The sequence below is a fragment of the Alternaria conjuncta genome (assembly GCF_024043145.1).
Source record: "Alternaria conjuncta strain BMP 0040 chromosome Unknown scaffold_14, whole genome shotgun sequence".
NCBI lineage: Eukaryota > Fungi > Ascomycota > Dothideomycetes > Pleosporales > Pleosporaceae > Alternaria > Alternaria conjuncta.
This window is the reverse complement of record NW_026250103.1, coordinates 458550-471862: the sequence shown is the minus strand read 5'-3', so window position 1 is coordinate 471862 and position 13313 is coordinate 458550. Positions and strand designations below refer to the sequence as shown.

Genomic DNA, 13313 nt, shown 5'->3' with positions numbered 1-13313 from the left:
TTGCGCTATGCCACAGACTGATTTGTCGTATCCGCATCGCGGTAGACATTCCCTTGTTGTTGACCGGCACGAGGGCTAGTGCGTCATAGGGCCAAGCCTCCTGCCCCGCTGCGCATATGCCTACCCAAGGGGTCGCCGTTGGTGTCAGCCGCAACCGGGCTGTGAAGGGCGACGTTGGGCTTTGATCGCTGGAGCCGCATCTTACTCGGCTGATCGCAAAGCCTTTGTACGAAACCTACTAGCATCTTCCTGTGTTTGGGAGTCACTTGTCTGCGTGACGATTGCTGCCCGCGCCGAGAAGCTGAAGCTTGGTGTCACCTTCATATATCATCAGCCCTCGACCTTGCGACATCTTGCTTTCCACCTTGCAAACACACGACGACTCGCTCCCACCATGGCGTACAACAAAGGCTTCAACCCGGACAGGCTGCCTATGCATGCCGAGCCTGAGCAGGTACGTCTTTGCAGTCCCTCGACGCGCCTGCAGGACTGACGTAGACCAGGCTGCTGCGATGATGTCGCAAAACGCATCTGCGGCCTCACGCCCACCGCGCACCAGCTCCGCGCGTCCCGACTACAACAAACCTCCCCCGCCCGTTCCCAGCGGCCAGAGATACGACACGCGTCCCGATGAGCGCTATGGTGGTGGCCGCGGCGCAGGAGGTGGTGGATATGACAGCAGACCCCCACCAGGCGCATACAGCGACCCGCGGTACGACGGCCGATACGACGCGAGGCCAGACAACAGAATGGGAGTAGGATCGCCTCCACCAGTCAACTATGGCCATGGACCTCCGCCACAGGGATATCATGGAAGACCGCAGTTGGCGCAGCAGTCGAGGCCGCCGCCTACTCCTGCACCGCCGCCAAGGGATGCGAATGACCGCGAAGCGCTGTGGAGACTGTTCGGCGCGGTCGACAAAGACAGTATGTTGTATCAAGACTTCGTACATACGGAATGCTAACGCATGCGACAGAGAGTGGTGAACTCACAGAAGCCGAGCTGCGAACAGCGCTGGTCAACGGCGACTGGACACCTTTCGATCCTCATACTGTCCGTATGATGATTCGAATGTTCGACACCAATAGATCCGGCTCTGTCAACTTTGACGAATTCTGGTACTTGGCCTCGTCCCTCTCCTGACCGGTTCAAGCTAACAAATTGTTTGTAGTGGACTCTGGGGTTTCCTCTCAGCTTGGCGCAGCTTGTTCGACCGTTTCGACCAAGATCATTCCGGCAGCATATCCTACGCTGAATTCAATGAAGCCCTCATCGCGTTCGGATACCGCCTCTCCCAAGCATTCGTCACTCTGTTGTACCGCACGTACGACCGCGACGGACGCAACGCACTGAGCTTCGACTTGTTCGTGCAAGCGTGCATTAGTCTGAAGAGGATGACGGATGTCTTCAAGAAGTATGACGAGGATCGCGACGGCTACATCACGCTGAGCTTGTAAGTGACATACAAAAGAGTGTGAAAGAAAGCTTTCCGAACGAGTGCTAACTATTCCCGTAGCGAGGAGTTTCTCACAGGTGCGCAAGCTTTATTCCTCTTCAACTCGATTTCGGCCTCCACTGATACCGGACTCTACTAGAAATCATCCGCCAGCGATGAGCAACAGGAACACATGTATACCATTTGCGCAACATTTGGATGCGTTGCCACTCTGGATACTGTCCGGCATTTGGTCACCTACGCAAAAGCGAGCAAGACGTGGTCATGGCCTATTCCCAAGTGTCACGTCACTGGAGTATGACGGAACATCTGAAATGGTATCCAAACGAGCGAGGAACATGCGTAGTTATGGTCGGAGACCAGGCATACTTGATGAAGGTAATGAATCTAGATACCCGTTTGATACAAACGAAAACAAAACATTGATACTACATCTGCTTCTCTCAATTACGTGCTCGCTATCTTCAAGCAGGTCTGGAGACAACATCAACATAAAAACATGCAAAATGGGTGACCCAACGTCGATGTAGGCTCCAGCCTAGATTAACGTGGACAAACTACCAGCACCTAAACCTCTCTCTCCACCCCCACCTCTCCCTTCCGTCACCGCCGCGGCGACGGTAGTAATAGTCATCGTCGTCATTGCCTCCAGCATCGTACCTCATCACTCTCAATCCTGACCCAGCGTGCGTGTATGAGTGTTCCCGCACGCGACGCCCTCCCTCACGGCCTTCATGGAAGCCGTTGTAGTCGAATGCGGGGCCGTAGTGAAGTTGTCTTGAAATGCAGTCAGTGCTAGTAGGAAAGACAACTATATACAAGACCGCGTGAACTGTTGTGAGGGATAGATGGACTTACGGAGCTTGGTCATATCCAAAGCCTCGGGGTCGAGATTGATATCGCGGCATGATGGGATCTTGTTATTTGTTGAGGGGTAAGAAGGACGTTTGGGTGGGCTGGACGTTGATTGAATAAGGCAGGCTGTTAATAAGTAGGTGGATTTGCGAAGACAGTGATAATAAAGTATAAGGAGACTTGTGCTAGATTTTCTGGTTACATAGTACAAAAGAGAGGGACTTCAATGTTGAAATGACGATGCATACTTGAGTTGGCATACATCGGTGTCGAGTACACGTTGTAGTAATTCGTGTTGCGTATCGCGCACGCATACATGGTAAACAGTGATGACGACTTTGTACAGATGATGGTGGACAACAGTGTGCGAAGGCGCACTTCACTGAAATGCGCCATTGCGTGGCTGATCGATAGCGCGTGCGGATCTTTTGGCCTTGGAGTATGAGAGAAGTGCGTGCATGACAACCTGGGGGGGAAACAGAACCCTCTAGAGGCTACATCGATGAGAGGCCACCTACCTTACATGTTTTTATGTCAATGTAGTCTGCAGACCTGTGCAATGCAAGAGAACAGCCGTCTTGTTTGAGTATATTCATTCATAATAGACTAAGGTACACAATCTTCATCGCTGAATCTGTCCGACAACACATTCTGGTATCTGGGGGTATATGACAAAACGTTAAGGAAAGACGTGAACTCGTTCGTGAGGTCGTGTACAAAGACAAAAGCCGCAATCCTCCAAAGATTGCTCCGCATCAACATGGTCAATCTGTTAGTCTGGGGGCAAAATTATCCACTCTCTTCTCATCCTTAGACCTTGTAGGGCTTGCGAGTACGGCGAGAACCATGGTCCTTGCCGCCAATGCAGAAGCTGGCGATCCAGCCAAGAAGCGCAATGAGCATAAGTGCAGTTGCGGCCCATGTCAAAGCAAGGAACTTGCCGCCCCAGTTCGCGTTCAATCCGATGTCGTTGCCGTGCTTATTTATTATATCGGTACCCTTCAGAAAAATCAGTATATGTATCACATGCACTTTGTACAGTCAGAACTTACCTTGACCATTACAGCGGTGACAAGGGCGCTCGCGAGGCCGATAGCCAGGAATGCGAGTGTCGCAAGAAGGAAGTTGATACAGGGAGTAAGTCGGCCGTTTCCGATGAAGATTCCAAGAACGCTGGTAAGGAGCGTGATGAAGATGAGGCAGATGGCAATGACGTAGAGCACAAACATAGCTGCCATGAGGGCGTTAAGTGCGTCGATGCCGTTCTGGATGTCGTCTGGCCAGTTCAAGTCCTCTAGGGTGATGTCTACGCCCGTCTTGTTGATCGCCTCTTGGATGATGGCCGTGGGGTCAAACTTGTAGGTAGCCCTGCTCTTTGCGCACTCGGTAACGTTCTTGCTAATGTCATCCTGACTCAGCGTGGCGTTGGCCACCTCTCCAGGCTCATACTGTCCTTGGCAGTAGTTGAGCATGTGTGCCGAGTACCAGTCCTCGATGCCAACGCGCTCGCGGAACTCGTCGATCTGCTCGTTGATCTCGTTGGTGACGCTGTCGGTGATGGAATCGGGGATGAGGTTTATGATGGATGAAAGTGTGGAGTCGGAGTCTTCTGATGGTGCTTGGATGAGCGTTTGCCCAACGGCGGACGTGTTGAGCGTGAGGAGAGAGTAGTCTTCCATGAAGCCTTTCTTATGGCCGGCGAACAGGCAGAGAAACGAGAGGATGAGGGCCGCGGTACAGCATAGCACCGGTAGTACTGCGATGAAGCGCATCGCGATGGTGTTGGCTTTGCGGTTGTGGTATAGGTGTTGTGTAGGTGTAAAGGCGCAGGTGGTCGCGATCCCTCTATGTGCTACCCGTGAATGGCGATGTATTCAAACAGCGCTGCAAGGCTGAAACGCAGATAAAAGACAAAAGCGATAGATGTTGAGTATGCGTCAAAGGCGATAAAGGAAGAGTCAACCACTTATACGTGATGCGCGAATACAAGCTTGCGATGCGACGACCGTGCAGAAGACCCGCACGTCACTGCTAGGGCCCGGCCATGGCAACAAGCGAATAGCAAACCCAACCAACGGGGCCTCAGCCTCAAGATCAACGGCATTGAATACGAATCAGGGCCTTTTCAACACACTGACCACGATGTTGACGTGTTGCTGGGCGTGTGGTGTACAGACCCTGGGATTATGACGTAGCGCAGCGCTAAGCGAAGCAAATGCGCAGGGGTAAAGCAGGAACGTCAGGAACTTGACGTGCCTAGATTTTTGGTTGGTTGATGATCGCAGAGTTGAAAAAAGAAAGAGTGCCGAAACTCTCGTCAATCTCTGCATCGGTGTAGGCAGGAGCGCGGCGCTTGCAGATGTGCCAGCCACGCGGGACCACTGTGGGGTGCACAGCCGCAACGTGCGTGTGCAGGTACGAATCGATGCAGACTACGGTGACACAAATAGAAGCTGGATTCAACAAGATCGCCTATAAGTGCACCCCATACAAGAGAAAACTGGGACAGGTCTAGAGCCTACATTAACGTTGGGTCACCTACTTTGCATGTTTCCATCTTGATGTCGGCTCCATGGTATTCAGACTTTTCCATGAGTGAGGTGAGTGATCGAACGCACCATGTAGGTCAAGGACTGGCTTGTCTAGTCTGTTTGTATTCGGATCTATCGCTATGGTCTCGTCGTCTATTCGTGAGGCATCGTCTATCATGATGACCATAAGTGCATTACTTTCGTAGAGCAGCCTGTGCTCTCGGACTTTTGGAGTGGAATAGTTATAAGCGGTTGTGGTAGTGATGAAGTGTTGCGCATTGCGCATTGGTGTTGGGTCGCAGCCGGTTGGCACGGTGCTATCCGGCCTCACGACGGCGTCTTCTTGGAGTTCTTGGTGGGTTGGGGTGTTGACGACGAGCCAGCGCCGACGCCGTCAGTGAAAGGAGAGTATGGCGCTGTCACTGAGTGCGGGGGTGCTCGTTGGCCAGACTTTGTGCGCGGAGGCTCAGCGGAGCCCGGCCACTTCTTCTGCTCCTCGTGCATCTTGTCTAGTGGCTCTCCGACTATGTGATACTTGTCCCAGTTGACGGGTGGACATCGCACGATGTTCTGCGGCTGCGGTATTGCGGGGAACTTGGGTGGGTCTGGCTTCGCCTCCATGTGCGTGGAATCTTTGCGCGTGTCTGCGCTGTTCGCGTCTTGCTCGCTACTGCTTGCTGCGTCGGACAGACCGGCCAGTGTTGGCGTGAGGATGTCCTGGTGCGACTGGGAGGCCTGCGCGCGTTGTTCTTGCAGCGAGCGCACGAACGCCTGCGGGTCGGATACAGCGGCTGCCTTGAGGTCCTGGAGGGCCCTCAGGTCGCGCTTGCTCTTTTCGCGCTGCAGCTGCAGGAGCGAGATGGCGGAGCGCAGGGCGATGGCATCTGGGTTCTCGCTCTCTGATATGGCGACGGACGGCGGTTGCGGTCTGAAGGTAGCCGTGGGCGGAGGGGCAGGGCGGGGTCGGGCTTCGGTGCGCTCCACAGGAGCTAACTGGGCAGCGGAGGCCGTGGGCGTGAGAGGTGACACAGGCGGGCGGTCGGGCGTGGGCGACTTGGAGCGGGCGCCAGAGTGCTCCGAGGCGGTCGAGGCATCGCTGGAGGACACTGGGCGCGCGTTCGTATCGACCAGGAGCGCAGGCATGGCTTGGTGGAGGGAGACGTCGCCAGGCGCAAAGCCGGAGAGTCGTGGCAGGAGGGCGATCGGCGACCACGCTGCGGTGAAAGCAAGGTCAGGCCACGCAGAGGCCTGGGAGCGCTGCTGGTAAATCTCCGGCGGTGGTTCGCCGCGAGGTGGCGGCGTCTTAGGCGCTGTCTAGACTTGTGCCGGGGCCGTCCATGCCAGGTGCGATTTGCGAGGGGGATGTCGGTCGTGCAAGATTGTGCGCGGGAACGCCCACGCTGACTGCTGCTGTCGACACGTCGCGAGATGAGGGCGAGGGTTGTGCGGAGCCGGCCTGCGGGCGATAATTTCTTTGGCTGCGATTCGGCTGTACGGGAGTCGATCTCGTCTATCTTGTAACAAAGCCGGCCATCCAACATCAACCGCCACACGTCACACAGTCGGCCGACAACACTCGCTGATATTAGGAGAAGAGATCTTGAGCCTCGTCTCTCGTATCCGAGTAAGAGTGTCACATGATGGTCTATGGTATTGGAAGGGTATACACGTCTCATCATACTACTATCCAGCTGTGACCAGAAAGGAGTGTCCGAACATGGTAATCCGCACTCCGAGTACTCCGTGTACACCATCACGATGCCAGTTGCACACTGACCTCGGTTGCACTTGCTTGTGGCCGTGCGTGGCATTCTCAGACAGCGATTGCGTGACGCGCCGCTATTCCCGACGTCTGAATCTCGTCATGTCTATCCAACCTCCATGCGGTCTGGTCGAACAGAATGGCAAGTTCCTTGAGGGATATAGGAGAGACAAAGTAAGGGCTAAAGACGGCACCGGCACGAGGCAGTGTCAGTGCGCTCCTCTGAAGCAACTGCCATCTCACAACCGACATAACGGCGTTCAAGATCTGCCCTCTGATTGCCAATTTGCATGTCGCAAAACGCGTCCGTCTAGTCCGGCGACATCCTCGCAGATGAGAGTCTTACGCAGCCGAACGCCTGCAAGGGTCAGCGCCAGAGCGAGAAGCCACCCAAGTAATCCACCAAAACGCCATGCTCAGCCCGCCAATAGCAATACTCTGATAGGCAGTGCCGCGTGGATAGCCATCAGAATCACGTCTCTTGAAGCGTAGCGTACCCGTCCCAGCCTGCGTCCTCCACGGTGAGTCGCTCTTGCTTTTTGCTAGCCTTGGAGCCCTCAATTGCGCCTTCTACTTGCAGACTCTCCAGCTCGGTACAGGCACGCCCATTTCCCTCATCTGCCGTCCCGTCCTCGACCCTCACCTCTCCACCTCCATATCATCCTTCCAAATGCCACTCAAATTCCTCACTTCTCGACCCTCGACTACTGTCCGCTACCTGCACCTGCATGACATGCGCTACGCCTTAGCGACGGCCTGCCAATCAAACGACGATCAAACTGGCACTGACTGGCCGCTAAACCCTAAGGGCCCACCCGACCGAAATCACTTTCGTTAGCCATGGCTCCGAATGCAGACTTAACAGCACAGTCCCCGCTGGCGCGCATGCCCAAGCTGAAGTACAGAAATCCGCTTCCGTCCGACAGCCTTTCCATCGCCGACTCTGCTTCCCAGGACTCTGGGCCCGACTCTGCTTATAGTCAAGAGCCGCCCGCGACCCCGGATCCAAACGCTCCTTCGAACATCTCCCGTCCGTCCTTCGACACTACCTCCCTGACGTCATCCAGTCTGGCTTCCATATCCTCCAGCAACTCTTCGTCAAATGGCTCAAAGTCATCGAAGAAGAAGAAAAAGGGCTCCGTGCTTGGGTTCCTCTCTTTGAAGGAACCGTCTCAAGTCGCTTTGGAGCAGTTCAAGGAGCAGCAGCGCAAGCAGAACCTCAACTCCGGAACCTCTACGCCGCAGTCAAGAGCCAGCAGCAACTATGTCGGCCAAAAACTTCCAAATTCTGTCCCCAAGGTCAATTCAAAATGGGACGGTGTTCCTGAATCTGTCAAACACCGGTACTCAACAACAAGCGCATACAGCAAGGACAACAGAATCAGCGTATCGTCCAAGGGCTCCTTTGGCTCGCCTCTCAAGAACGCCCCCTGGAACGAGTCGAGATTCTCTGTCATGACAGATGGCACCCGTAACCCACCCAACTCGGTCGCATCTGCTTCCATATCAAACCTTACTATCCGAGATGGAGCTTCTGGCCTCGGATCCTCGCCATCGACTACCACGCTCCCAGAGATGTCCTACTATTTCCCAGACGACCCCGCTGTATCTGGCGCGTTACCTCCCAGGTCCGAGAGCGCTGGCGCGTCCTATGATTCTACCACGCAGTCACCAGTTCGGCTATCGAACTCCACTTCAAGCGATCGTCCAAGCATAGACGGATCAGTAGACTCGCGACCACATTCTCCAGCCTCTTCGACGACATCCGCAGATACGATCGTCATGGACACTGCAGATACTATCTTCCGAAAATTGAACGACCGGCCCAACCAAGGAGCATGGGGAACGGATGCTCATGCTGTTCAGGCGCCTGCTGAAAACAATTTTGGCGATGTGCCCGACTCACATGACTTCCTCTTCCAACCCCAACCTGTTGTAGAGCGCCGACAAAGCGAACCGCTCGCCATCTACGAGTCGCCCTTGGATGCATCGTCTATCCCACACTACGCCCCTCAGCGACCGGTCCAGAACTTCAGTCGGCCAATGGCAACGAAGGGCCCACCGCCAGTTCAGCGGTCTACACACATGCCGCACTATAGGAGGACACCATCAGCTCCAGCGCTACCAACTTTGTACGAAGCGTCGCTAGCCAGCACTGATGATCTTCGAGAGGATCGTGATGACGACGACGACGATTCTTATTCCATTGCTCCATCTACCATTGCGCCATCGGAGCTCTCCAAGCATTGGTATGAGTCTCCACGTGAACGTCTAGGTCTTGGTAGGCGACTTCAGATCAATGACGTTTCACCATGGGAGGAGCAGCGAGGGGCAGCAGGTAAGCCCAAGAAAAGTCGGTTGTCAATGTTTGGAAAGGCGGTGTCGAGAGGATAGGCTTTGCGGGCAAAGCTCGCGCATTGACTGACTCCCAGTGGGTAGCTTCGTGCGAACCTGAGCGATCATCGACCGGTGCTACAAAATCACTCGGCTCCTGATACGCCAACTTGTGTACAAACTTTTGCGATTAGCGATATCCAGCATACCCCCGCTTCGGCGACATTCTTGTACGGCGGCATTTCTGAACGCCAGTTTCTCCAACATAGATACCCATTTCACGAATCTTACCAATCTGCTCTCTAATGGCTACATCATCACGCATCATTCTCTCAGGTAACGTAATAATTAATTAATTCTTACTACGACTGAGTCTCGTTACGAAACCGATCTCACCGAGCTGTGGGGAAACATGGCGCGAATCGCGCGTCGATTTACGAAGGTTTGACGCAAGGCACTACACAATCACACCATAGGGCTTACTATAGTGGCACGTTTTGCGTCCATCGCACGTATCTTATGCAAGCCCCAATCTCACTAGTTCACCTTTTCGAACCCTATATTGCTTCTGCCGTGGTTCTTCAGCCCTGGTCTAGCGTGACTGTTTGCCGATCGACAAGCCCGTCGAAACCTTAACGCCATAATCCACTCCCTTGCAGTATCGGAACGAGCACGCCCTCTTACCACTCTATTTGACAGGCTTAATGTGATTCGCCCAGCGGACACTTGTTCCAATCCAGCTCACACGTCATCTAGTCGATCAACTCGATCTGCTCGCCGAGCAAGTCAATCCAAAACCAGATCACACGAGCCATCGAAACACCATACCAATAGTTTGACGCTGGCTGTCGCAAAGTGCGCTTGCATCAGAAGTAAACTCTTTTGGCGGACACGCTCGAGTATCTAGCACCGGCGGCTCCGCTCAAAGGCCCTTTTTTGGTTGACCTATGAATGTCGTGATGATTGCCGACACACTCCCGCTAGAGTTAGCTTTCTCCAGATCATCCCATGGCGCAGCATGGTACTCCCTTGTGTCACTAGCTTGATCGACAGGGCAGACGCGTCCACACCCCGTATTTCTAGGATACCCACGGTCAAATGCTATATGTGTTTTCGGAAGGCTGAGCGACTGCCCGCGCTTGGATCAGGTTGAGCTTTGAAGGGGGATAGCAATACGTTGCTGTAAACTTTGAACAGGTTCTCATGGCCGAAGTGAGCGCGAGCTTCAATATTTGGAAGCGGGAAGCTGCGGCGCAGAGCATGGCACATGGAAGAGCCCGGTCCTGGACATGAATTGCTGTAGGTAGCTTTTTGAGTTTTAGAAAGAAAGGAGCGTTGAGGAAGAATCTTTATGAGACTGCGATTCACTGTTTATAGACGGGGTCAACGGATCGACTGCCAGAGCAGAACGCAACATGGAATCGGTGCCGATCAGTTCTGATACCACGCCACTCAACATGCTCCACATGCAAACTTCTGTTCGTTTTTTACGTTTCTTCCATTTGCTCTCACAGCCGCGGAACATGAACTTGAGTCATGTCTGTTTTGGTGGGTCAGACCCCAAGATTATAGAGCAGAGCTGATGGCGAGCTCTTAGGGACATGCGGATAGCGTGTTTTGCCTTTGGAACGCGCTGCTGACCCACTGGCAACATCGATCTATCGCATCGCGTTTTTGGCAATTCTTCTTTCATGTTTCCGCTTAAGGAAGGAAGAGCTGTAGAAGGTATATCTTTGCCCACAGAAGATAGCATGCCCGAGGACATGCCGGTGATGCTGGCGATATGGACGTTACCGTCAACAATCCGAACATATCATATTGATGCGCAGTTTTGATGGTGGCAGATTCCCATCGATACGTGCACTATGAGTTTCGTTCTGGATGACCCGGTCGTTTGTATGCACGTACCCAGAGACGTCAAGCAGCACATAGAACTCCTGCAGACACTTTTTGAAGAACGAAGAGCGAGAAAGAAGCCATGACGCCTAGCTGTGGATTTTTTGGAATTGTAAGAAATTGTGGCGTTGACAAAGATCAAGAGAAAGTAGTATCATGCGGTCTTTTATATACTTGGCCTGCAGCACGTATACGTACGCACTGGGCGGCTATGGGCCTGTATACTAATTGTAGTGGCGCGACGGTTGGTATTGTATCGAGTTCATCTTTCCTGCACTACTATGTCTTTTGGTAAACTCCCGCTCGAGTGGTATTCAAAATGACCCGATATCAATTTTATGATTTAGGATACGACTTTTTTTTACCGAGTTAAAGCTTCTTATACAGTCATGTTGCAAGCATTTGGAGCGTGTCGAGAAGGTTTGGCCAAGTCAGTGCTGTTCCATCATTTAAAATAAGGAAGCAATGAACTATGGTGAATGGGAGACTACATATCGGTAATAGTTTATTTTCGCAGGCCATTCAGTAACGAATACCAAACACTAGTGACAGCTCTGGTCTCTTGACCAATTTTTTCCAACTCATACACTAAAGGCTTTCTCGTGCAGAGTTAGAATCTTTGCCCGTTCCTCTATCTGGCCGTCCTGAGCCCAATCCCCCATCTCCATCAGCCTGTCTCTCTGAACCTCAAGCTCCCTGTTCATAACATCACTGTTTGCGTTTCCAATACTCCTCTTGAGCTCTTCTGTCATCTCTTCCGCTTTCGCCTTCACACTTTTTGTGAATGCACTAGCCGGGCCATGACTCAGGTGCGCTACATTCAACACCTGCTTTACCAGCATCATGGCAATGAGACCCATGTTCACCTCCGGTGCACCTACACCCTCTGGAGTACTTGCTAGGTACGCGGCCAACATCGCCATCTGCCATGTTTGTACTACCCGGACCGGGTGGAACGAGACTGGGTAGAGCTTGGGAAGAATGTACTTGTACCGCTTTGCACATTGCGCCCATGCGTCCTGGTAACGTCCCTCAGAAAGCAGGTTCACAATCAAGTCGTCGCGGAGTGCAGCATATGGTTGTCGATAAATCGGCAGAAACATTGCCTCGTGGCATATCTTGAGTGCTTGCCTGATCGCTGCTCTCACAAGCAGGGGGTTCTCTGTTGCTTGGAGTTCCGCATAGAGACCAAACAGCTTCTCCTGAGTTTCTGCCATGGACGCAACTTCGGCTCCCAAGACCCATCCAGGCCTTGATGGTACCAGCCAGTTATCTTCCTGGAGAGTCGCCTTTTCCTGACACTGGGCACAGCGGCAGGTAAAGAACCAGCGGGATTGGAGCTCTTCTTGTCGCCTATGATAGGGATTCGTAGCATCAATGTACGATATGTAGATTTCTTTGTCTTTCTTGATGGGTCGGAGTGTACGAACGCTTACTTTCGGACCGTCCATCATGATGTATGCGTTCGGGTTACAGGAGTGATTCATATGGCAGAGTGTAGGGTCGATCATGATACCTAGAGGATCTAACGTAGGTGTGATCAGTGTCAGAGCATTTGACATTACCTTTATACATGTCAGTGAGAGAGTTAGAAGAGTCAATCACAGACTTACTCGACCATACATCGCTGCAACAAAGTCCTTGTCGAAAAGGTTTTGCAACGACGAGAACTGACCGACACCCATAGCCATGAGTTCGATATTCTCGTAGGTTCCGTTCCGCTTGAAATCGTCAATGTGCGAAGGTAAGCGACAAAGCAGCTCCCATTCTTCATCGGAAATCAAACCATGCTTTCGCCTAATGAACAGTTCCATACATGCAAGTAAGGCTTTGGGGAGGGGTCTACCAGCCGTTGGCTTCAGCATCTTGCACTCATGCTTATGTCCCCGGTTCCATGCGTCCTTTTGGCATGCCTGATGCATATTAGTTTACGAACATACCCGCGGATAACTCGACGTACCTTGCTGCAGTAGCGGAATATCTGGCATGCAGCACACTTGTTCACTTTTGCGCCTTCCGGTACATACAACCTTGTTCCAGTCGATGAACCTTCAGTCCAGAGGTAGCAATTCGCACAGGTATCGAGCAGCCGTTCCGTCTCCAATGAAGCAACAAGAGGCCTCGTGAAGCTTGCGATCTCTTCGCCTGAACCAAACCTTCGGTTAGCAAAAAGACCATTACCAATGCTCTCGCCTTTGCTGTTGGTACAGATAGCCGACTTCGAAATGTAGTAAGGTGCCGGTGCCGCCACGGAAGACCCAGGTTCGCCTGACATGACGCAAGGTAGTAAATAGGTATTTAGTTGGTGTTGTTGGAATGATGAAATTCAAGTCAAAGAGTTCAGACGCGTAGCGTGCGACGTCATGTTGTCTGAAAACAGCGTTTATCTCGCGTGAAAACGTGAGTTTCGCGACTGATTAGCCCGATTAGGCTAAGGCCAATAAGCTCCCCATGCTCCTACCCCTCACCTTCTCAACA

General features: G+C 52.8%; 5 protein-coding genes across 5 annotated transcripts; 2 read left to right on the top strand and 3 right to left on the bottom strand.

Moving 5' to 3' along the window:
- Positions 1-394: 394 nt before the first annotated feature.
- Positions 395-1458, top strand: J4E85_008777 (uncharacterized protein; the record flags this gene model as incomplete). The annotated part of the gene is made up of 4 exons (XM_051473001.1): positions 395-454; positions 504-927; positions 978-1119; positions 1173-1458. 4 exons carry the CDS (start codon positions 395-397, stop codon positions 1456-1458), a joined length of 912 nt encoding a protein of 303 aa, XP_051323221.1.
- A 1664-nt stretch (positions 1459-3122) lies between these two features.
- On the bottom strand, positions 3123-4084 carry J4E85_008776 (uncharacterized protein; the record flags this gene model as incomplete). Its single annotated transcript, XM_051473000.1, has 2 exons — positions 3123-3311; positions 3365-4084. 2 exons carry the CDS (start codon positions 4082-4084, stop codon positions 3123-3125), a joined length of 909 nt encoding a protein of 302 aa, XP_051323220.1.
- A 1086-nt stretch (positions 4085-5170) lies between these two features.
- On the bottom strand, positions 5171-5986 carry J4E85_008775 (uncharacterized protein; the record flags this gene model as incomplete). The annotated part of the gene is made up of 1 exon (XM_051472999.1): positions 5171-5986. One exon carries the CDS (start codon positions 5984-5986, stop codon positions 5171-5173), a length of 816 nt encoding a protein of 271 aa, XP_051323219.1.
- Positions 5987-7445: 1459 nt separating this feature from the next.
- J4E85_008774 (uncharacterized protein) lies at positions 7446-8999 on the top strand (the record flags this gene model as incomplete). Its single annotated transcript, XM_051472998.1, has 1 exon — positions 7446-8999. One exon carries the CDS (start codon positions 7446-7448, stop codon positions 8997-8999), a length of 1554 nt encoding a protein of 517 aa, XP_051323218.1.
- Positions 9000-11416: 2417 nt separating this feature from the next.
- Positions 11417-13110, bottom strand: J4E85_008773 (uncharacterized protein; the record flags this gene model as incomplete). The annotated part of the gene is made up of 3 exons (XM_051472997.1): positions 11417-12400; positions 12449-12748; positions 12796-13110. 3 exons carry the CDS (start codon positions 13108-13110, stop codon positions 11417-11419), a joined length of 1599 nt encoding a protein of 532 aa, XP_051323217.1.
- Between the last annotated feature and the right edge of the window lie 203 nt (positions 13111-13313).